General features: G+C 41.9%; 1 protein-coding gene across 2 annotated transcripts in view; it reads right to left on the reverse strand.

Moving 5' to 3' along the window:
• Nucleotides 1-2,325: 2,325 nt before the first annotated feature.
• LOC121853214 (puromycin-sensitive aminopeptidase-like) overlaps nucleotides 2,326-25,443 on the reverse strand; it is a 33,592-nt gene continuing 10,474 nt past the window's right edge. For both annotated transcript variants that reach the window (XM_042347218.1, XM_042347219.1), the window contains exons 4-16: nucleotides 23,072-23,222; nucleotides 22,146-22,292; nucleotides 21,380-21,530; nucleotides 20,869-21,017; nucleotides 20,446-20,715; nucleotides 20,077-20,308; nucleotides 19,456-19,621; nucleotides 18,937-19,042; nucleotides 11,887-12,106; nucleotides 6,803-7,002; nucleotides 6,378-6,485; nucleotides 6,035-6,157; nucleotides 2,326-4,980 (exon numbers count right to left, since the gene is read on the reverse strand). In XM_042347218.1, coding sequence (XP_042203152.1) covers nucleotides 4,765-4,980; nucleotides 6,035-6,157; nucleotides 6,378-6,485; nucleotides 6,803-7,002; nucleotides 11,887-12,106; nucleotides 18,937-19,042; nucleotides 19,456-19,621; nucleotides 20,077-20,308; nucleotides 20,446-20,715; nucleotides 20,869-21,017; nucleotides 21,380-21,530; nucleotides 22,146-22,292; nucleotides 23,072-23,222 — 2,239 coding nt within the window. In that variant the 3' untranslated portion in view covers nucleotides 2,326-4,764. The remainder of the gene's footprint in view (nucleotides 4,981-6,034; nucleotides 6,158-6,377; nucleotides 6,486-6,802; nucleotides 7,003-11,886; nucleotides 12,107-18,936; nucleotides 19,043-19,455; nucleotides 19,622-20,076; nucleotides 20,309-20,445; nucleotides 20,716-20,868; nucleotides 21,018-21,379; nucleotides 21,531-22,145; nucleotides 22,293-23,071; nucleotides 23,223-25,443) is intronic.

A 25,443-nucleotide genomic window follows, 5' to 3' on the forward strand; every position in this document is an offset into this window, starting at 1 on the left:
TAGCCTACACTAGACTACAGAGATGAGGAATTATTATATTGTACCAGACTACATGTGAGATATAACCACCTGTATCTTAGACTACAAAACAAATATTTTATCTTAAGCCACAAGACTGAACTAATCAGTATTATTGCAGGCTACAAGATAAATAAACTATCTCAGGCTATATTACAGGAAAACACAAGCTGTATCTAAGGTTACAAATAATTATAATCAGCTATATTTTAGACTACGATAAAAGTAATTTATAAAAGGTTACAAGAATCCAATATTTTATCGTAAACTACAAGATAGATATAAACTACAGGATAGAATTAAATCTTAGCTTATAAATAAGAAATATTTTAGGCTACGACAAAGAGCAAATTCATCTTGCACTAGGCTACAGGGCTTCGAGGTGTGGTCAAACAGGCCCAACCAGCCAGTAGCCAGAGAGATGTTGATACTCGTTTTACGGGGAAATGTATCTAATTTTTAGCACAGAGGGAATGACCAAAGTTGGGTGTATGAGAGACGAGTTAATGAACGTCTGTGAGCACTCTGGCGGCAAGATTAAAAGAGATGTTTAAATGGGAAAACCCCGGAGTGTTGACCAACGTTACAGAGAGAGATGGAGGTGTGTGTGTGTGTGTGTGTTTGAGGAAAGTGATGGCTGCCAGGCTGACTCCACCAGATGGCGCTGTGCTGAAGTTCTCATACTTGGGTAAGAGAGGAAATGAGACATGGAGACAATAGTTTTGTCTTTGGATAACTCGTTTGATACTGTAGTTATCATTTCACACTGGAGAAGAGACCTGGATACATCAATTTCATCTTTCATCACCAATTTTTAGCTAGCTTGCTGTAGTCGTTATTAAACAAATAAAATAGCCTTTTCAATTTGTACACTGTCTCCCTAAATCATGCCAGTGGCTTGTGTAGGATCCCTTCATTATTCCTGATAATTCTGATGCACACCTTCAACTGGTAGACCGTTCCAAGGTCTACCAGCCCGTGTGTAAAGAAGTACTTCCTTATATTCGTTCTGCATAACTTGTGGAACTAGTAGTTATGCCCCCTCATTTTGTTTGTGCGTGACATCACAAACAAATGTCCTAGATTCACGTTTTCCATCCATCCCTTTCAAGATTCTGAATTCTTCAATGAGATCCGCCCTATTGTGCCTTGCCTGAAGGGTTGTTAGTCCTAAGGCCTACAGTCTACTTGGATAATCAAGATGACATGGTTCAGGAATTATCATAGTCGCTGTGTTAATCCTTTCCTAGGGATGTTAGGTCTTTCTGGAGGTAAGGTTTCCATGCCTGTATGCTTTATAATTCCCAAATCTGTTACTCTCACATGTTGCGCCTCTTCAGTGAATGATATATCACGACACTAATTTTACCCCAACAATATTAATTTACCCCCAAAACACCTGTATACTAACTTCATTACCAACACAAACATCAACACCACTAAATTTACCGCCCAAAATGTCTTGAACAGGTTTCGTCACCATCCTCCTCCTCCCATCCCATTACTGAGAGACTCGCTGCTAATCAAGAACTTTCACCAGTGTAGAAGCGAAAGGAGAATTAGGAAACGGTAGAGGGTAAATAAGGTGAAAGTGAGTAAAGGAAAAGATTAAAAGGAGAGATAATAAAGAGGAGGGAATGAAGAAAATAGAAAATAATAAAAAACAGGGAAATAATGAAGAATGTAGAGAAGGTTACAAAACAAGATAAAACAAGAGATAAGAACTAAAGGGAAAAATGTCTATTCTTTAAACGTCACATTATATTAATTTTCTAGTCTGACAGACTGTAAAGGATGTAAGTCTGAATATTTATCATTTACTTGTCCTATTTAGCATCGTGTGTGTGTGTGTGTGTCTGTTTGTTGGTGTGAGCGTGTGTTCTGTTTGTTGGTGTATGTGTGTGTTGTAGTGTGTGTGTGTGTTGGATTGTATTTCAGTTTACTAATGAGAAAAATTTCGGCATTCTCAAAGATGTCATGTTCTCAAATGGCCACATACTTGAGTAGCCTTTGTTCCCCCCTCACCATTCTTACACAGCCTTCAAATTTAGATCCCTTGTACCCAAAATGTCCAATTTCTAAAGAAATTACAGTACAGTATATGTCAGGTCAGCTTCCACAAACTTTAAATGCATTATAGACCTTCTCAATCTTGGCTGACATTAGTGGCTTCCACCATAAGGCCAAGCACAATACAGTAGTTAGTTGATATTATGTTCAAAGACTGTATTACTGCACTTGTACACACATAATATCCAATATCATTATCTTCCCAAACATACGAAGGAACAAATAAAACATAAGTTCTACATTTTATGGCATTTATTCAAAAATTATATTGCATTGCCTTATTCAAAATTATATTGCACTGCATTAGATATGCAAATCAATTTCCCTTTTTTGTAATCGAGAATTAAATCATAAGTTTGACTTCATCTTGCTGTCAAAGCACACTTAAAAAATTAAAAATACGAAATTTCCATCCCATCAGTAAAAACGGCTACTGCATTACGCCAGACACACTTAGGACTAACACCAGTATGTGAACCTTTCAGGTCCTTTTAACAAAAGTTCTTATGGCATTCAAGAAATGGTGCAACATTGTGTTACTAATGAACCAAATACGGTAGGTGTAGCTAAATACAACACTTATTATCTAACTATAGGAAAAGATATACAAAAAGTATAATTATCTGAGAGTACAAAACATCACATTAGGTAAACCATTATCAAGAACATCAGGGCAAAAACAGCTCAAGTAAAAAGATCCGAGTTACAAAGACTCTCAGAAAAATTTATTTTGACTTCTCAAAGCTTTAAAAGTTAAGAAAACATTAAAATTCATCATATAAGATCACAAATACCAGGTCAGCGCCCAACAGGTGGACTTACTCACAACTGTCAGCAAGTAATCACTTTAGGATACAGTACAGTACACTAGTAGGTTAAGCTCGATTCCCTCCACTTCAATCGTGTGGACTGAAGGTAACATTACAAGACATCAGGTCCCTCACATGTGTCCTGCCCTCACTTTTTTACCTTAGTGATTACTACAGCTCCTCTAAACATTATGTGTCTGTTAATCTTTAGTTTTCATGGTTTGTTATTAACGTGTTGTCTTATTTAATGTCTACAACTGATTTACAAGTTACCTCACATCTGGTCAGTGAGTTCAATTTAATAGTTCATTGTTTTGCTTAAATAAATACTCCTAACAGGCACCTAGATTTATCATTGCCTCTCAGGAGTTTTCTGGACACCATCTTAAAACAGAATTAAATGAAAATGATCCTTATAACTGTGACAAATACAAAACATTACACAAACAGCTAATACAGTACCAAGAGTAGCATCATAACACTTATTAGCAGCAAGTTTTAGGTTAATTTACTTGTTCTATAAAAGTGACACCCACACACAATAATGATTGGCTTCCCCTTCATATTGTCAAGATCCTATTCTTGGTAATGAAACAAAAAAAAATACTACTCCTTAAATTCATGTGTGAACTTACACTTGTCCAACATTGTTTACCACTATCCAGCAAGTGTAGTCATTCATGATACCTTCTGTCTGTCTTTCACCACACACATACTCACTTTGTCCCCTTCATCCTCTCAGTGTCCATGTACAGTCAAAGAAATCAGTCAGTTATGTTACACTAATTTAGGTGGCTCAGACTCGAGGCTTCACTGTAACTGATGGGAAATTTTACCCCCAAATTTCATCATGTGTTTCAGAACAACACTACTGTAGGTGGGCGTAAGGCGACTTTTTTCTTTGACTGTACGGTACATCATCACACACAGGTATATTAGTTTTACATTCGGCTATAGATTAAGAGCCTGAATAAAATCTTACAACCTCATTCCAAGTATTCCCTGTAAATTTTACAACCTTAAAGAACAAAAACTAACTCTGAACTTGTAATTTACTAGATACTGTATATGTTTAATGTAGGTTTACCTTCTTAAATTAGATTTATCCTCGTTGAATTTTTCTTCAGTTTATTGTTTTACTTTCATTTCTGTGCATTAGAAGTATAATAATACAATGGTTTATGTCCTATTGATGTCTGCCTTGAACATATTAGGTCCACCCTAAAGCGTAATGTGCTTTGTCATACTTCATCTTGAGCACAATGTTTCTATCAACATGATTGAACACCAGTTGTACCTTGAGTCCCCAATATTGTACACCAGTTGTACCTTGAGCCCCCAATATTGTACACCAGTTGTACCTTGAGCCCCCAATATTGTACACCAGTTGTACCTTGAGCCCCCAATATTGTACACCAGTTGTATCTTGGGGCTTCATTATTGTCCAATAGCATAAACACAAGGTTCAGCCATAACAGCAGTAAGGTAAAATGCATTGTTAGACATGTCGGCATCCTGTTTTTCACGTACGTTTTACAGTTTCACAAAGTAGACATTGTTTCAATGCAGTATTACAAAAACATATACTGCAGGTTCACTCTTAATTTGTTAACTAAGATTATTAATGGATTATAACAGTAAAATAAAAGTCATTTTACTGTTGACTGAAAGCTTACAAGCCAGTGAGTATTAATGGTAGTGAGTCAGTTTCAACATAAACAGCCTTGTGAGTAATTATTCATAATCTGCATAGATACTTTAAGGACCACACTTTCTTTTTCTTGCTCATTTACTTACGCTAATTTCAGTCAAAATAACAATCAATAATAGTTGAACTAGTACTGACGCGAAAATACTGTCGAAGTTTCTAGAGTGGAAGGTCGGTAAGGTACTTCTTAATGACATCTTGATCCCTCTGCAACCATGCAGCATTGAGACGTATAGTTTCCAAGCTCTGCTGCACCGTGCGCTCCGTCCCAGGAATCTGTCGCTCTCGGAAGAACGTCTCCACCTCAGCCGCCATCTCTTCAGTTGCAAAGTTTTCCGTGATGTACTTGATAAGACGAGTCACCAGGTAACCACCCTGTGCAAGTAAACATAAAATAAAATAGACTATAATGGTCATCTTTGTGATCTTTTTATTCGAGAACCCTATATACTTCCTAGACTACACTAAACAATATACCAATCAGGAACCTAATACAGTATTTTGTGTAAATGTGGCCTAATGTGACAGAAAGATGTGATATGATCCACACAATTGATTACCTTAAATGAAGTGCTGAAAATGTCCACCACCATGTTGCAGGTACAAATTTATTCTTGGCAGCATGCTCTGCGGGGCATTTCTTGGGGAATATTACCAATTGTGTCACCGATAATTGCCTGTTTCTCTGAACTGCTTCAACAGTTTCCATATCGATGATTTTGAAGGTTTTGTACGACCACCATAGCGACTTTTATATGCAATATGACATTTCCCAAAGGATGCATTCTTGACGTAATGTTCGACGAGAAACAAGTGTTCTAACAAAGTGAGCGCCATGGCATGAATGAGTGAAAACCGCAGAAAGCCACTGATGGATCACGTGATAAATCATGTGAAACCTGATAATTCTCAGGACCATGTAACATTAGGCTACATTTACGCAACACAATAGGTTCCCAACTGATATACCTGTAAGTAGTCTTTAGCGTGTGAGATTTATCTAGGGTTATCGAATAAAATAAATCACCCCGTACTTCATTTTTAACTGATATAATGGAGCAATGAGGCATTTTTACATAACTATCTTAAATAATTACAACCAATATCCCCTAACAAGGAATGAACCAAGGTCTACAGCATGCAGATAAGGGGCACTGTTTACAATAATGGACAACGCATATAAATCACTATAATGAATACCAGAAGAGATCAAATAGACATGACCGACTCTATAGATAATGACTTCATAAAATGGATGCACAGAAATTATCTCTTTTCTATCATCCCTAAAAGCATCAATGATCATTAACACAATAGACAGTACAGTATTGATTTTATATTCAAATTACAGTAACTACAGTATACACAAGTTAAATTACTGTAGAGGCAACAGCGCAACAAACTTTTCATAATAAACTTGAAAACTGACCTCGTATCTGTCTACAAGCTCCTGATGGTGTTTCTTGAAGAAGGCCCAGGCAGCAGAGCGTCCTGGAGCAGTCATGGCCACACTGATGATCACAAATATGGTGTCCTGATTCCTCACTTCATTCTGCAACATAATATACAAGATCGTGAAGAAATATTCCCCAATCCTAGAGACAAAGTGCATATCACACACACACAGACACACACATGCACGCGCACACACACGCACGCGCACACACACGCACACACACACACACAGAGGCATAACTTTAATAGTAGATTGGAATAACATGCAATAATATATTTATTATGGTAGTTTGAAGAGACAAACTTCCGAGACTCACCGACATGGCAAACTGAAGGACGCGCTGGATGAGGTTAGGGTCGCGGGTGGCACCAAGTGATCTGGAGATACGGTCCTTCTCCTCGTGTAGGTCTGCCTCACGGTACAGCTGCAGAGAGAAGTACAGGTCAACATTGTACATAAGAATGAAAATTAATTAGCCAATATATTGTAATATTACACTTTACCCCATCATTTCCTCCCCTTGTTAACTTATTGGCCATTCATGAGGTCAGTCTGTTCTTTGTTATTTACTTACAACCTCCTTGGTGCAGTGATGATGGTCAAGTTTATCACTAATAGAATTAACACATAACCCAATAAGGTGCTGAGTGTGGCTGGAACTTTCATCAAACAGACTCTCTTCCTAAGCTTATGTACTGTATATTTCAACATGATTCCTCAGTGACACCAACAACTGCTAACCTTTATCATCTGGTCGTAGGTCTTCTCATCAGCCTGGGAGACGACGGTCTTGTAGACGGGTGAACGGAGGTCAGCCGGCAGGGTGGTGGTGGCAGCTACATGGGCAGCCAGTCGCTTCTTGGCCTCGGCCACGACGGCCTCATCACCGTACAGACCCAGCTGACCCAACACTAATGACCGCAACAGTGTGTCCAGGTGCTCTGTGGTCAACACCAAGTTGGAGGTGATTAGCAACTAGCTATCTTGGAGCCAACTAGTCAAGTATTTAAATAAACCTGATAGTCTGTGGTTGAAAGTCATTCGTCAACAGTGATCTCTCTGTCTCTTCCTTTCACCATGTACAGTACGGGTCAAGACGGGTCAGACGCACCTGGCGCTGCTCAGCAGCAGCCACGTCAACTGTTATGTTGGCCCATACCAACCCCCTCCCCTGAACCCTCCTCCCCACCGGAATATCAACAAGTTCTCGCCAGAAGTTACTATTTCATTTGGGAAAGGAATGGAACCAGTGTTGAATAGTGCTTAAGTCAGTGAAAAACAAATCGGCAGTTGAGTCTTACCCAAGTTAACCTTCACACAGTGAGGTCCCAGGTACCCAGTGGTAATTTCCCTGAGACTCCAGGATAGAGAGGCCTGGGACTACACCTCAGACCACGTGGTGCCCCATGATGCTACGACACCACATAGTGAATGAGTTGCTACAGCATCATGTGAAGTTCCTCATAACACCACCTGTGAGGGAATTTCTACACCACGTGATGCCCCGCATAACACCATCTGTGAGGGAATTACTATGCCATGTGATGCCCCTTATAACACCATCTGTGAGGGAAATACTACACCACATCAGGCCCCTCATACACCATCTGTGAGGGAATAACTACACCACATCAAGCCCATCATAACACCATCTGTGAGGGAATTACTACATCATCAGGCCCCTCATACACCATCTGTGAGGTAACTACTACATCATCAGGCCCCTCGTAACACCATCTGTGAGGGAATTACTACACCACGTCAAGCCCCGCATAACACCACCTGTGAGGGAACTAGTACTCCACGTGATGCCCCTCATAACGCCATCTGTGAGGGAGTTACTACACTACGTGTCTGCTGTTCAACACCTCAGCTTACATGATCTACGTGTGCAAACATTGATCTGTATGTTCACTGTATGTTCCTTCACCTTTCTCTAATGAAGGCTTTTGTTAAACCACCAATGTATGTAACAAGTCATTTATGTCCAATGTATATTATTATTATTATCTCTCCAGTCCTCTCTATCTCTCATATCTTTCCTTCCTTCCTTCCCTCCCTCTTTCTGTCTCTCACTTCCCATAGGTGCATCTCCCTCCCCACACACTAATCTCCCTTCACACACACTAATCTCCCTTCACACACACTAAATCTCCCTCCCCACACACTAATCTCCCTTCACACACACTAAATCTCCCTCCCCACACACTAATCCCCCTTCACACACTAAATCTCCCTCCCCACACACACACTAATCTCCCTTCCCATCTCCTTCACACACACACTAATCTCCTTCCCACACACACACTCTCCCACACACCACACTAATCTCCCTTCACACACACTAAATCTCCTCCCCACACACTAATCTCCCTTCACACACTAAATCTCCCTCCCCACCTGTCTCCTCCACACATCTCCCACATAATCTCCCTCACACTAATCTCCCTCCACTAATCCCTTCACACACTAATCTCCTCCCACACACTAATCTCCTTCCCACACACTAATCTCCCTCCCCACACAATCTCCCTCCCCACACACACTAATCTCCCTTCACACACACTAAATCTCCCTCCCCACACACTAATCCCCCTTCACACGCACTAAATCTCCCTCCCCACACTAATCCCCCTTCCCACACACTAATCTCCCTCCCCACACTAATCTCCCTTCCCACACACTATTAATCTATTTAGACTTAATTAATCCAATTAGTTGCCATCTTGCATCATCAGTTTATGGGAGAAATATAACTTTGGAACCTTTGAGACTCCTGGCCACAAGGTACAGTGGTAAGATGAGTGGGTGAAGGCAGGTGAGGAACAGGTGAGGGGGGGCAGGTAGGAACAGGTAATGTATTCTCACACTGGGTGGCACCTGGGTGATGACAATAATGAGGTAGGTAGGTGTGTGTGTGTGTGTGTGTGTGTGTGTGTGTGTGTGTGTGTGTGTGTGTGTGTGTGTTCCAGGATGTACACAGGACCTGACCCTCACAGGTACCTCACACTAATTATAAAGTTTGAGGTCAATAATTCGACCCAGCAGTGATAGCGAGGAGGGTGGGCTGACGTCTGTGGGAGGGCGGGGCGCTTCTGCCATCCTACCGTATCCTGGTCTACCATCCTACCCTGCCCCTGTCTGGCCATCCTACCCTGTCGTTGTCTGACCATCCTACTCTACCCTACCCAATTCTGCATTACCCATCCTTCCCTCTCTTGTTCATATTCCTGAACTAACACTGCAGGCTTGAGTTAGGTCAGGTTAGGCAATGCTACACTGGATTAGGTTAGGTTACAGGTATGTTAGGATTGTTTAAGTTAGAGGGAGGAAGGGGGGGAAAGGGGGGAGAAGGGGAGAAAGGGACACTTTACGACCCACTACCATGGACGGCTCCCTAGTTAACCCGCATAATTAATCAGAGGAGTAGTGTAAACGGTAGTTCATCATCGGCTAATGACTAGCACTCACCCGGCCAGCGAGGTCAACTTGTCCACAGTCACGCCAACCAATATACTGTACAGTATTGTGCCCCCCCCCCCCCGTGACGCCGAAATATTTATTGTATACACCCACAAGCTGTTTGGGTTTTTATATACTGTACATTGTCTAGTTTAGTTCATTAAAAATTCAAAGTCGTATTAAGTGACTCACCATTGTCAATATGTGGCTTTTTACATCAAGTATGTGTTATTGTTATTGTTATTATTATTATTATTATTATTATTATTATTATTGTTATTAATAGTTATTATTATTATTATTATTATTATTATTATTATTATTAGTTGTTATCATCATCCTCCAACAACACAAATTAAACCTACCTCACATCACACACGTATTTATAACACTATTAACACGCTTTAACATGCATGGAAATGGAACATGCACGGCAGGAAATACAGGTACAGTAGTAGTAGTACTAGTAGTAGTAGTAGTACTAGTAGTAGTAGTAGTAGTGATAGTAGTAGTAGTAGTAGTAGTAGTAGTAGTAGACCTCACAGGAGCAAGGAAAGTGGAGGACATCAAAAAAGTGGTGGGACCTGGTAACATCGGGTCCACAAATGAGGTACCACCAAACGCCAGCAAATCCTTCCTCGTGAAAGCCAGATCGTATGATGGGCTGTGAGTTCGGCGAAAGTGAAATCAAAATAACTAAGGAATGGCCAAAAGACATCAAAACAGTAATTGGCCTCTGGTTTCAAGACCCGATGCGTAGGGAAAGGTGAGCAAGTGGGTTAAATCAAAAATGCTCTCGGTGCTAACACCTGAAACCTGTCGCGACGCTGCGGCATTCCACACTGGAGTCAAGCATCGTTGGAACTACCTGATCATTACCATCCCCTGAGATCGACCCTCCTCCACCCTTTGGAAAAGCAATCAGTGTCAAGTTCATTCCCAAACTAGTGAAACACCACGACTTAACCCCAGTAGAAAGAACACTTCTTGCACTTCCACCAAGACTGGGAGGGATGGGACTAACTAATCCAGAGGAGATTGCTGACTCTGAACATCAAAATTCACTTAAGCTCACGGTAGCCCTCACTGACCACATAATAGCCCAGAATGCAACAGGGGAAGTGGACACCAGCGAAGTTAATAAGATCCGTAGATCCATTACAACAGATCGGCAGCACTGCCAAAATGACATGTTGCAGCAATTATTGCTGCAGGTTCCAGAAAATCTGACAAAAAAAGTAGCTATAGCGCAGGAGGTGGGCGCCTCGAACTGGTTAACTCGTTGCGATAAGGGCAAATGGTTTCAGCGCAACAAACAAATTTACAGATGCCATTGCTCTAAGGTACGGTTGGCCAGTAGATGGTTGCCCTCCCAATGCGATGTGTGGCCTTTATTCTATGATGGCGATCACGCCATGGTTTTACCAGAAGGGGGCTTCATATGCATGAGGCATGGCGGGGTAAAGGATCTCACAACAAATATGTTGAAGGGAAACCTGCGGGACGTCATGGTAGAACCGACCCTCAGCTTCCACTGGATGGCGATCCTCCAACACGGGACTTCAAACATCTAAAACGTGTGGGCGTCAGTGCGCTGGGGAATTTCTGAATGAGGACAAGCGAGCCTTCTTCGACATCAGGATTTTTGATCCCATGGGCGTTTGTCACCGTAACCTAGCTCTCGATGCTGCACATAGGAGGAACGAGAACGACAAGAGAAGGGCATATGGGGAGAGAATTCAAAATGTCGATCAAGGCAGCTTCACTCCGCTAGTGTTCACAACCTCTGGTGGGATGGGCCCAAGCGCAAGATGTTTCTACGCCAGACTCGCGGAGCTGATCTCCGAACAGAAGCAGCAGCCCAGAAGTTATGTCACAGCCTGGATGAGATGTCGACTGTCCTTCTCTCTCCTTCGGTCGGCTTTGCTCTGCCGCAGGGGAACGAGAGCTTCTGCCCCTACTCCGTCAACTGCTGCAGATATCGACTATGAGGCTACAGTCACCGAATGCCGCATCGATCTGCGGCTCAACTAATTTAACACAGATAGGATAGTTGCTTATGTATTAGGATATTTAATATTAAGGTAAATAAATGGTGGCGAAGGTGTGGCTATTGGGGGAGGCTGGAGGCCACGTAGTAGTAGTAGTAGTAGTAGTAGTAGTAGTAGTAGTAGTAGTAGTAATAGTAATAGTAATAGTAATAATAATAATAATAATAATAATAATAATAATAATAATAATAACAACATATATACACTTGACTAAAATAACATTAGGCTACATTAGACTCGTATTAGATTTGGCTACGTTAGGTCAGGTCTGGTCAGGTTAAACAATGCTAAAATAAAAAACTCAACACTCACTCTCTCCAGGTTTGGCCTCCCAGCCCAGTTTTTGTCCGATCTTGGCGAAGAGGTGCCTGACGAAGGCGGCGAAGGTGGGGTGGAACTCTGTGTGGGAGAGCAGCTGGTTGAGGCGAGCTACACAGTTGTGGACGGCAGACCACACGGTGTAGTCCCTCTCGTCCTCGAAGGCCCGCAGCACCTTTAGTACCTCCACGGTGCTGGTGTGACCCGCCTGTACCTGTACCACAAGACACACCTGTTAGTACACCTGTACCACATCTGTACCACAGGGGGGAGACACACCTGTTAGTTCTACCACCCTGTGCCACAAGGGAGAGACACACCTGTTAGTTCTACTACACCTGTACCACATCTGTACCACAAGGGAGACACACACCTGTTAGTTCTACCACCCTGTGCCACAAGGGAGAGACACACCTGTTAGTTCTACCACACCTGTACCACATCTGTACCACAAGGGAGACACACACCTGTTAGTTCTACCACCCTGTGCCACAAGGGAGAGACACACCTGTTAGTTCTACTACACCTGTACCACATCTGTGCCACAAGGGAGAGACACACCTGTTAGTTCTACCACACCTGTACCACATCTGTACCACAAGGGAGACACACACCTGTTAGTTCTACCACCCTGTGCCACAAGGGAGAGACACACCTGTTAGTTCTACTACACCTGTACCACATCTGTACCACAAGGGAGAGACACACCTGTTAGTTCTACCACCCTGTGCCACAAGGGAGAGACACACCTGTTAGTTCTACCACACCTGTACACACAAGGAGACACACTATTGGTTCTACTACACCTACTTGCCACATCTGTACCACAAGGGGAGAACACACACCTGTTGGTTCTACCACCCTGTGTGCCTGAGAGACACACACCTGTTAGTTCACCACATCTGTACCACAAGGGAGAGACACACCTGTTAGTTCTACCACCATGTGCCACAAGAGACACACCTGTTAGTTCTACCACATCTGCACCACAAGGGAGACACACCTGTTAGTTCTACACATCTGTGCCACAAGGGGGAGACACACCTGTTAGTTCTACCACACCTGTACCACAAGGAGACACACCTGTACCACATCTGTACCACAAGGAGACATCTGTTAGTTCTACCACACCTGTACCACAAGGAGACACACCTGTTAGTTCTACCAAACCTGTACCACAAGGAGACACACCTGTTAGTTCTACCGCACCTCTACCACAAGGAGAGACACCTGTTAGTTCTATACCTGTACCACAAGGAGAAACACACATGTTATTTCTACACCTGTAATACATCTATACACCAATGAGACACACCTGTACCATATATGTACCACAAGGAGACACACCTGTTAGTTCTACCACACCTGTACCACAAGTGAGAAATATCTGTTAGTTTTACCACATCTGTTAGTTCTCTCACATGAGGGGGAGACACCTGTTCTACCACACCTGTACCACACAAGGGGGAGACACCTGTTCTACCACACCTGTACCACATGAGGGGGAGACACCTGTTCTACCACACCTGTGCCACACGGGGGGGGGGAGACCCCAGTTCTAAACAACTCCTGATTTATGTACTGTACAGCCCTGTAAATGTATTCAATGCATATTATATCATTATGTCTAAATCAAATGTAAGTCTGTATATTTTCAGCCACCGGCTGCAACTCTATTAATAAACCGTTTATTATTATTATTATTATTATTATCACCTGTACCACTTGGGCCGACACCTGTTCTACCACACCTGTACCACATGAGGGGGAGACACCTGTCCTACCACACTTGTACCACATGAGGGGGAGACACCTGTTCTACCACACCTGTACCACACAGACACCTGTTAGTTCTACCACACTGTACCACACAAGGGCGACACACCTGTTAATTCTACCACACAGACACACCTGTTAGTTCTAACACGTGAAGGAGACACATCTGTTCTACCACAACTGTACCACACACACACCATTCTACCACACCTGTACCACACAAGGGAGACATGTACCACACTTGTTAGTTCTACCACACCTGTACCACACAGACACACCTTTCTACCACACCTGTACCACACAAAGGAGACACACCTGTTAGTTCTACCACACGAAGGAGACACACCTGTTAATTCTATTACACCTGTACCACACAAGGGAGACACCTGTTAGTTCTACCACACGAAGGAGACACACCTGTTAGTTCTACCACACGAAGGAGACACACCTGTTAATTCTATTACACCTGTACCACACAAGGGAGACACATCTGTTAGTTCTACCACACGAAAGAGACACACCTGTTAGTTCTACTACACGGAGACACACCTGTTAGTTCTACCACACGAAGGAGACACACCTGTTAATTCTATTACACCTGTACCACACAAAGGAGACACCTGTTAGTTCTACCACACGAAGGAGACACACCTGTTAGTTCTACTACACGGAGACACACCTGTTAGTTCTACTACACGGAGACACACCTGTTAGTTCTACTACACGGAGACACACCTGTTAGTTCTACCACACCTGTAGCACATGGAGACACACATGTTCAACAGAGGGGGAAGAGAGACGTCAAATTCTTATAATATTGCAAGTTAACTTTCTACCCTAACTGGAGGTGTTAGAGGTACGACTCATATACGCTACGACACACAGAGCGGCTCAAACTTACGTCTAAACTCCACTGAGAATACCAATACCAGCGGTGTCTTCTTTAGCCTAGTTAAGAGAAACAACTTAATAATGTCTGTTTCCTTGAGCATCTTTTAATGTTTTTTTCTTTACACTGTATTGAAGAAAAGTTGTTCAGTTATCGAGATTCGTTCAGATCTGTTTCAGGAAATTCGATATTGTAACTTAACGTTATTTAAAGTACGGTAGAGAGTAGGAAAGGTTCGAGTTTTTAATTTCCAGGGATGTATTTGAACGAGTCTCGATTATTACATTTCCTGTACAAGGTGTGACGAAAAAATATTAGACTAGACCGCATAAGGAACGTTCAATATTATCAATAAATGAACCATAAGGAATCTTTTACAGCTCCAAGACTATGATGGGCAGCCAACACTGAGCCACAACCTTCCCAACCAACTCTCATTTATTCTCCATTATTGTTTTCTCAGGCAGACGATACAGCCCTGCTTGCCTTAACGCCCAAACTGAACGATCACTCCCGCTAGAATCAATCTTCGCCTCCCTGGGCTGATAACAAATGCGTGTTGTATTGTTGTTATTCATGAGTCATAATAGTGGCGGCAAAATTAAAAATCAAACCGGCTGGGGCCCAGTGCGTTCGAGCGTGTCTCTGTCCGTTGCAAATCCGAATGACAATGAAAAGAATGTAAAGTGCGATGCCCACGCCAGAAAATCAATACACTGCTCTGATGATAACAAATGTTGCAGCATTTCCATGATTCATAAGCTGTATTCGGCGGGGGAATTGGTCTCATTGGCGGGGAGATGTGTTGGAGCCCGGAGTCGGGTACCTCAACAAACAGGGCGACCAGGTAATGGATGGGGTGGTGATGGTGCGCGACGGCCTTTACCCGCCCAAAATGACGCCGTGCCGAGAGGCCACACTCCGGGGAATTTGTCTCCGTCTGCACCACAATCCATTCACATCCCTGGGAGGTCTTAGTGCAGTACACCCTTGCTCCACAAACATTCCAACACTTGCATGTCATAATGGACCTTGTGTCATAATGGACCCCATGTCATAATGGACCTTGTGTCATTATGGGCACCATGTCATAATGGACCCCATGTCATAATGGGCCCCATGTCATAATGGGCCCCCATGTCATAATGGGCCCCATGTCATAATGGACCCCATGTCATAATGGACCCCATATCATAATGGGCCCCATGTCTTTATGGACCCCATTTCATAATGGGCCCCATGTCATAATGGGCCCCATGTCATAATGGGCCCCATGTCATAATGGGCCCCATGTCATTATGGACCCCATATCATAATGGATCCCATGCCATAATGGACCCCATGCCATAATGGACCCTGTAATGAGACAAATCTCACAAGAAGAAGATTACATATACAGTAGGTAGAATATTGATAGTGTAAGAGTATAAAAGAGAGGAAGATTTTGGTAGCGTGGCCGTGATAGTTATACGTCAATACACATCTATTACGTCTTAAGGGCGACTTCTCAAACACCGCTTCGTTACAACTCTTTATTAATTATGACAATGACATGAACACATTAATAACACCTTCGTTACTAGGACATTATATTTACGTTACTAGGACATCATATTACGTTACTAGACACTCTGATTCTCGGACACGAACCTGAAATGAATACACTTCCCACGTAAGTAACTCATCCCATGGAAAGCTCTGACAAAAACTCACGTGACCTAGGGGAGGCCTAGCAGGTGGTCCTGGGTTGTCTCTGTGGGAGACTGCTTAGCTGGGCACCGGTGTATCGAGGGCAACTCGCTACCGACCGGAGGCGACCGGAGGCGGCTTGCCTCCGGCCCCTGACTTCTCTCGAGCAGGACTGGGGACGTGGTAGCTGGCCCTTCTTGGTTACAAGACACACTCTCTCTCTGTCTCTCTCTGTCTGAGCAGAGGGAGGACTAGGACGTCCTATATATTGGGAGGCGAGCCGTCAGGTTGAGCTGATCAGGGGGGCGGCGAAGGGTCTCCTTACATTTGCCCTCGCTAATGTAGGGTCAGGTCTGGACTTTTTCAGAGACTATAAGTTGTATATTCTGGAGAAATCTTCAGATGGGGCCGTGTGACATGAGAGGCCCTGGTTGATTTGTGGCTCGAGGGTTACATTTGACCTGGCTAATGTGAGGTCAGGTCTGGACTTCTTCTGCGGTGTAGGTTATTGTGTATATTGGGAGAGAGTCGGCCGGTGCCTTCTTACATGTTTGTTGGGGCCGTGTGACATGGGAGGAGAGCCAGTTGATTTGTAACTCCTTGAGTGGTTGCGAGGGGTACCCTTACATTTGACCCCCCTAATGTCGGGTCAAGTCTGGACTGTTTCTGAGATGTAAGCTGTGGTCTGACAACCCATCACTACAAGCCCATGTTATAATAGACCCCATGTCATTATGGAGCCCATATCATTATGGACCCCATGCCATAATGGACCTCATGTCATAATAGACCCCATGTCATTATGGAGCCCATGTCATTATAGACCCCATATCATAATGGACCCCATATCATAATGGACCCCATATCGTAATGGACCCCATATCATAATGGACCCCATGGCATAATGGACCCCATGTCATTATGGACCCCATGTCATAATGGACTCCATGTCATAATGGACCCCATGGCATTATGGACCCCATGTCATTATGGACCCCATGTCATTATGGATTGTCATAATGGACCCCATGTCATTATGGACCCCATGTCATAATGGACTCATGTCACCCATGGCATTATGGACCCCATGTCATTATGGATCATAATGGACCCCATGTCACGGACATATATAAGGATTTACTCATTATGGACCCCATGGACCCCCGCCTGTTAATGGACCCCATGTCATTATGGACCCCCATGTCATAATAGTTGGACCATGCATATAATGGACCTTTGATGTCATAATGGACCCCATGTCATTATAGACCATGTCATTATGGACCCCATGTCATTATGGAGCCCATGTGTCGTTATGGGCCCATGTGGAGCCCATGTCGTTATGGAGCCCATGTCGTTATGGAGCCCCATGTCATTTCATAGACCCATGTCCTTTATGTCATTATGGAGCCCATGCCATAATGGACCCCATGTATATGGCCCTGTCATGTGGATACATGTCCTCATGGACCCCATGTCATTATGGACCCCATGCCATAATGGACCCATGTCATTATGGAGCTCATGCCATAATGGACCCCATGTTATAATGGACCCCCATGTCATTATGGACCCCATGCCATAATGGACCCCATGTCATTACGGAGCCCATGCCATAATGGACCCCATGTCATTATGGACCCCATGGCATAATTTTCCACATGTCATAATGGACCCCATATCATTATGGGTCCCATGTCATAATTGGCTATAATGGGCCCCTAGTCATAATGGCCCCATAGTCATACTGGGCCCCTTATCACAAGGGTTACAATAATGGGCTATAATGGGCCTGTAGCCATAATGGGCCCGTAGTCATAAGGGGCCCGTAGTCATAATGGGCCCGTAGTAATAAGGGGCCTGTAGTCATAAGGGGCCTGTAGTCCGTAGTCATAATGGGCCCGTAGTCATAAGGGGCCCGTAGTCATAATGGGCCCGTAGTCATAAGGGGCCCATAGTCATAAGGGGCCCGTAGTCATAAGGGGCCCATAGACATAAGGGGCCCTGTAGTCATAATGGACCCATAGTCATAATGGGCCCATGGTCATAATGGGCTGCTTATCACAATGGGTTCCAATAATGGGCTATAATGATAGATCACATTTATTCCCCAGTATTACAATACAATGATGTCACCGGGAATGAGTACAATATGATGATCATCCAGTGATGGCAGAATAAGAATTTTTAATGACGCTGTCATTGTTAATTTGCTTGAAAGGCCGATACAGGACCAGCTGGTTGTTCTTAGATGTTTCATGTGTGGAGGGCTGCATATAGTGTAGGAGGGGTGGCAACAGCATCTTTCCAGGGATGGCACATGTCCACCTTGGCACGAGTCAAACTACCGGTAACTCAAAGGCTTTAACTTTCTCGTGGGAGCGCTTCACTACACGTTACAACATCTCCCAGGTGGGGAAGAGTTATTTTGGCACTTTTTTCATGTTTGTATGTTTGTCTTAAAGAGTACTGTATTCTTATATCTTTTTCACTGCTTGCCAGAATATGTTTGCCAATCTTTAAGTGATTGTAGAGTAGCTGTTATGTCAGGCTACTGTCGTCCAGGGTGAGCATGGCCAGTTCAATATAGTTAATCACGTATATATTCTCTCTCTCTCACACATTTTTCAGCTCCCCTCAGGTGGAAACAGGAAAATTACAAGTAGTAGATGGTGTACTGGGGTACTTACCATAGAGAACAGGTCATCAAACACACCAAGTCGATCAAGAGGTGGAAGGCAGTTGGTTCTCATTGCTGGTATGAGTTGAGTCAACAACTCTGGGGTGTACTGTGTCCTGCAGGAGACCAACATGAGTGAATTAGATTATGAACAAGGAGGAAGATGTTGTCCCCTAAGCCTTCCACAGTCAGATAAATTAATCTAGTTAAGAATGACTGTATGAAGAAGAATCAAGGAACACACACACTCAGCACACACGTTCTGTAACACATCCATCCCCATACGTTCAGTCAGCATGATGACCTTCTAGCCAGGGTGTGTACTGCTGTTGTTTCCTGTTATGTCTATACTAAAACGTGGTAATCAACAAATGGTCCTTCACACCTAAACCAACCAAACCTAACCCCACCTAAACCAACCAAACCTAACCCTAACCTACACATTTCTCAACTTTCCCATTAAGTATACTTCCTAATGTACTGCATAAGAGTACCTAAGAAAAATCACTAAGGATATTCACCCGCTTACCTATAGTATCCTACAGTTCCTGGGTTTAACTTCACCCAAGTGTTTTCAGAGATGCCTTCCAGCACCACCTGTGTTGTCTTGCCCTCCAGCAACACCTCCTGCACTGCCTTTGATGGGTTCTTCTCTGTTGAGATATTGATCGGTACCATCCACTGGCTGTTGTCTCCTGTAATGGATATTGTACATCATGTTGAGATAAACGGATTAGTGAGAACTCTTGAGTAAACTATCTATCATTATCTACCTTCTCTATACAGCACATATCTTGTATCGCCTGAAGATTACACACTCTAGCTTATTCCACCTGAAGATTAGACACCCCAGCTTATTTCACTTAAGATTATGGAACTACAATATTTATTAACCACAAACACCACCAGAATATTCAAGTCTCAATTGTCATGTTTGTATCTATTACCTACAATGATTTCATGGTCACTATGGTTTATAATCTCTTCTTATATTTTGAAAGCAATAACCCATTGGTTTAACCCTTTGAGGGTAATGGTTTAACCCACAGAGACAACAGTCTGACTCTTTGAGGAAAACAGTTTAGCCCTCTGAAGAAAATAATTTAACCCTCTCACCCTCCAAAGATTAAACTCTAAAGCTGCACCTCACCTGTGGATCCATCAGCAAGGAACCTCTGCTGCGTGAGGGTGAGGACTCTGTTGTCTCCGTCCTGGTGTGAGGCGACGGAAATCATCGGGAATCCTGTCTGTTTGGTCCACGTGCTCATTACTTCGGCCACGGGCTTACTAGACGCCTCACTCAGCGCCGTCCATAAGTCCTCTGTGTAGGTGTTGCCGTACTGATGACGTGTCAGGTATTTTTTCATGCCGGCCCTGAAGTCCTGAAACAAAATGTATTAGATATATTCTGTCAAGTTCATTGTTTGTGGTGCAGTGCAAGTTGTATTATTTTGTTATAAAGTATTATTGTTCGATATTTAGCAGCTGCTGTGGCAATAAAACCAAGTATATACTGTACCTCATCTCCCAGGTAAGAGTGCAACATGCGGATAACGGAAGCCCCCTTGGAATATGAAATGTCGTCAAAGATCTCATCCACCTCCGATGGATGACCAACAGGTACTTCAATGGGATGTGAGTTCTTGAGACAGTCTAGTTCCAGCGCCCGGATGTAGGTGTTGGTGACAAACTGTGTCCAGATATCGTACTCTGGGAACAAGTGGTCAACACACAGGAACTCCACAAAAGTAGCATAACCTTCATTCAGCCACAGATGAGTCCACCATTCCTGTCATCACAGATTCAAGAAGTTAATTAATCTCATGAATAAACAATTATTATAGTATGTCAATAGCAAGATATCTTCATTATTATACTGTATTGTGCTTAAAACATTAACTTCAATATTTCAAAATAATAATAATAAAAAAAAAACACTCACCATTGTAACAAGATTACCAAACCACTGGTGGGCAAGTTCGTGTCCAACAACAAGTGCAATCCACTGGCGCTGGCTGGCACTGGTGTTGTGGGGATCAACCAAGAGACAAGTTTCCCGATAAGTCACTAAACCCCAGTTCTCCATGGCACCTGCAGCATAAAAATTGGGGTATACGTAGTATTTCCTTGAATGAAGTTTAGTTGGTTTTGTAGTGATAGTTACAGGAAACACGATACAATTATGAAACTTGATGTACTGTGAGAGTGATAAACCCATCTTAGGTTAGGTTATACTGCATATCTATCACTTCCTCTATCACACATAAGCACAAATATTGACATAGGATAAATAAATCTAATACAGTACTAAACTAAAATACACATATCAATTGCATGTCACAAGTAAAACTGAAAAAAAAATATGTAACAAGTTTCAAAGATCATTATCCACTGATATACATTTTTAACATACCATAAAGCAACTCTGTTCACTGATAAAAACCATCACTTACCAACGGAGAAATCAGCAATAGCGATGAGGTCCATCTTAGGCAACGGATAGGCAATGTTGAAATACTCTTTGTAATAAGGCAGGACCTTTGTGGCAACCTCCAAGGCAAACTTCCCTTGCTCTTGCTTCCCCATCGGAGTGTAAACACGAACCTGACAACACATCATATCAAGACCTTAACACCTGGACTTATCAACAATGCATTATGTCATGGGGGAAGAGACTTGTAAGGAGTAAATAATGGGAATGTACTGTACAGGGAATGTCACAGTACATGAGGAAAGACACAAGGTTGAAGTCTCAGATGGATGTGCTTAAGAACAACACCCAGTAGAGTTTATGGGATGAATAAAATGTAAAGAATAAGACAAATATAAAAAAGATCTGGAAGGAATGTTGTAAGGGAAGATGACAAGGGTGTGGTATGGTGGTGAAGACATACAGTATTTGCAGAATGGGAAATGAAAGATTAGTAAAGAGAGATATAATACAGATATGGATGGTACACAAGAGAGAGAGAAAGAGATGACTGAGAGGGAGGTGGAAGGATGGGATGAGGGAGGTAAAGTATTGCCAAGACACTGAGGATGTTAAGACAAATAAAACATAAGGTACTCTATATAATATTTCTTAAATATAAAAGAAAAAAGTACAGGCAACTCTCTTAGGTCTATAATTATGTTTATCTCTTAGGTCTACAATTCTATATCAACGTTAAATAATAATACAAGACATCACGAGGACGAACGGTGAAGCAGCAGACTTACCTTGATGCCGTCACTAGAAGTGTCCTCCACGTAGTCGTACTCTCCCACCACAACGGCCACCAAGTATGTTGACATGAGGGGAGTCGTGGCAAACTTCACCACATGCAGGTTAGGGTCTGATTCATAGGGCGTTCGTGAGATCTCGGGCTGTAGACATCAATGAAAATTATCACTAAATTACCCCCCAGCAGAGAAAAAACGATAATTAATATTGCCAGCTCTCTATGGTCGTCTTTTGACCAGCTTAGTAAAATAGAGTTTGGGTAAAAAAAAATGAAATGCAGCTCAAAATTTAATGACAAAAATAGGAGATTTTTGGTATGGATTTAAACAGCTAAGAAACAGGAAACAAATTAGTTTACATTAATGCTAAGAATATGAAAGAAAATATAAATTCATATCAACATAATATTCCTTTAATTCATTTATGACACATCCAAGATAATTATATATGTATGCATATAGTATGTATGTATGTATGTATGTATATGTATGTGTGTGTGTGTGTGTGCTATATCTGAATTGATCATACACAAGTCATTTCTTACACAAACTTAAACCCACAATTTGTTTCATACGAGCAATAACCTGACATAACTTGCATTAATAATAAACAGACCACAAGATTTTCATTTTGATCTTGTGTAATGAAAGAACCAAACCTTGTGTATGACAAAGACAAAACCCAAGTAAGAAATAACCTGTATATGAAATGACCAGTGTCCAAAAGTGTAAAACTAATGCTACAATTACCCCGTGTTAGTTTGTTAGTTATTCTTAAGGTAAGTTTGGTAGATGATTTACCATACAGTACAGGGTTCTCACAATATGTCAGATACAAAACTTCCTGACATAAGACTTTTTTTTTCCCCCGACTGTGAGAACCGTGTTATAACTTAAGTGTCTAGGTCATGAAATTTCCCTACCATATTAGATAATGGCACTCTGTCACACGGCACAACAAGTGTAATGTCAAAAGTGGCCTTTAGTGCTGGCTCATCCCAGCAGGGGAAGCAGCGCCGGGCATCTGTTGCCTCAAACTGTGTGACGGCAGAGTAGCGCTCCTCACCACTCGCCCTGTGTGAACATGAGTGGAACTTACTATACCTGACAATAATCTACATCATAAATATAACAAGACCAACAGATTATTACATGGCAGAACTACATTAGTGTGCTTCAACAGAGTAAATTGCAGCTTTATTGTACTAAATCTAACATAAACATCAACATATGATAAGTATCTAGTCATTAAAATTAGTACTAGGGATGTACCGATGTCTCGGTATCGGTGGTACCGGCCTATTTTGGGAGTATCGCTATCGGCCAATTTTCAGCTGATACTGCCATTTCCATTATTACACCTACAGTATGGCAGATCTTACCATGAATGAAATACTCTGGAATGCAACTAGCAGTTGTATTTATTTTCTGTAACACATACTATTCCAATCTGGGGTCAATAAACGTATTCATCTTTGTTCATTATACAATATTTATACAAGATGAAACTGAAGTGCACAGAACCTAGACAGTCTGTGCAAACTGATGACTTCAGGGACTTCAATTTTGATAAATGTTTAGACCAGTTAGTGATAGAGGGTGATAGTGAGCGTTCAGACACAATAGTACCAAGATCAATTCCAAGAAGTTCTTTCGGATTAAAAAACACTGTAATAACTTCAATTGTCAGAGCTGAAATGGACAGATACTGTACTAGACATTACAATTGCAAGCACATGAAGGAAATCCTTTAGATTAGTGGAAAACCAAGACGAATATACTGAACCTTCAACATTGTCTCTTTCTTCTCCACAATCATCAGTGGAAAGTGAAGGATTATTCATCAATGGTGGTAATGTATACACTCATGTCTTTAAACTACAATTTGAGACTTTTTAACTATGAATACTGAATACTATTATGGAACTCAAGATCGTGTAAATGTTTGCTTGAAACATTTAATTCCAATCTAAGCTTTTGTGTTGAATTGTTCTAGAAACTGTACCTGTGTATTTTATAATGAGCGTTTTCTAGTTCAAATACTGCCATTCTACTAAATTACTTTCAATTATTTGCTAAAATGGAATAAGATTTGAAAATATACGTTATTTTTGTTCAAACTTGGTGGTACAATGTATCCTTATGTAAGTTAGTACAGTAGTAAGGTTACTACTGTCTGTGTTTTACCTACAGATATTTTACATTCCAAATAAAATTAAGGTTTCTGTCGAATCAGCCGATCATATCTCATACATATAGTTAGCTGTCTTTAAGCTTTCCTATTATTTTTAAATAATTTTTATTTTTCTATTAGTATCGGTATTGGCGTGTAAATGAGTATCGATCGGCAAAAATTTGGGTATCGGTACATCGCTAGTCAGTACACGAGTCATAATGGTAAGCTAAATTATTTCTGAAATAGGAGGAACACAGATGTAAAGTACAATGGCATCGTTAACTTAACAATCACCACAATAGATTCCCCTTATTAAAATAAAGTGCAATAGTAGTACATTAAAAGAACCAAATGCCAAAAGCTCACAAGAAAGTAAGTTCCACTCATCTCACATCACCTTGATACAGTACACTATAACTTTCTGTCCATCATCAAGCTGCTACTTCACATGTGACGTTTACTACATCTCAAACAGCGACTACCCAAGTTCTGCTTCCACAGTTTAGTTGTCTGTTTACGCAATATTAAATTTTTCATATATAAAACCAAGAACACATTGTCACTATTTACGATGCACTGAATAAAATGAACTTTGAAAACCGTGTGATATAAATAAGACTGAATAAGTCCGAGTATTTCACCGTGGAAAATAATTCCGTATAATGTATATCTATTGAGAACCATTAAGAGTTATCTAAAAATGTGTATCAAATTATCCTATGGAGACTAATTTATAAGAGATCCAATCCATCAGGCATCTTTTCTAACTTCTTGGAGAGGGAGATTCTTAGTAAAATAAACATCAAACATCTACAGTGCAGTAATTACAATCTACAACTAAATACTGTTATATTCAATCTACTCGTGTGAATTTTGTTAAGGTTTCATATCTTCATTTGCTTGATAGTAGGGTAATGTGCCACAGACTACCCAACATAGAACACACATTCACCTCATTTCTCTAGAACCGTGGTGAGATTTTTCCGAGTGGAACTTACCATATTGTTCAAGGCCACACAGTAAGAGGGGACAATGAGAGTGACGGTAAATAAAGCCCGGAAGTCACAATCATCCCAGCAAGGGAAACATTGGCAAGCATAGTTGGTACCTGACTGTATG

This window comes from Homarus americanus, unplaced genomic scaffold (genome assembly GCF_018991925.1).
Source record: "Homarus americanus isolate GMGI-L3 unplaced genomic scaffold, GMGI_Hamer_2.0 scaffold32871, whole genome shotgun sequence".
Classification (NCBI taxonomy): Eukaryota; Metazoa; Arthropoda; class Malacostraca; order Decapoda; family Nephropidae; genus Homarus; species Homarus americanus.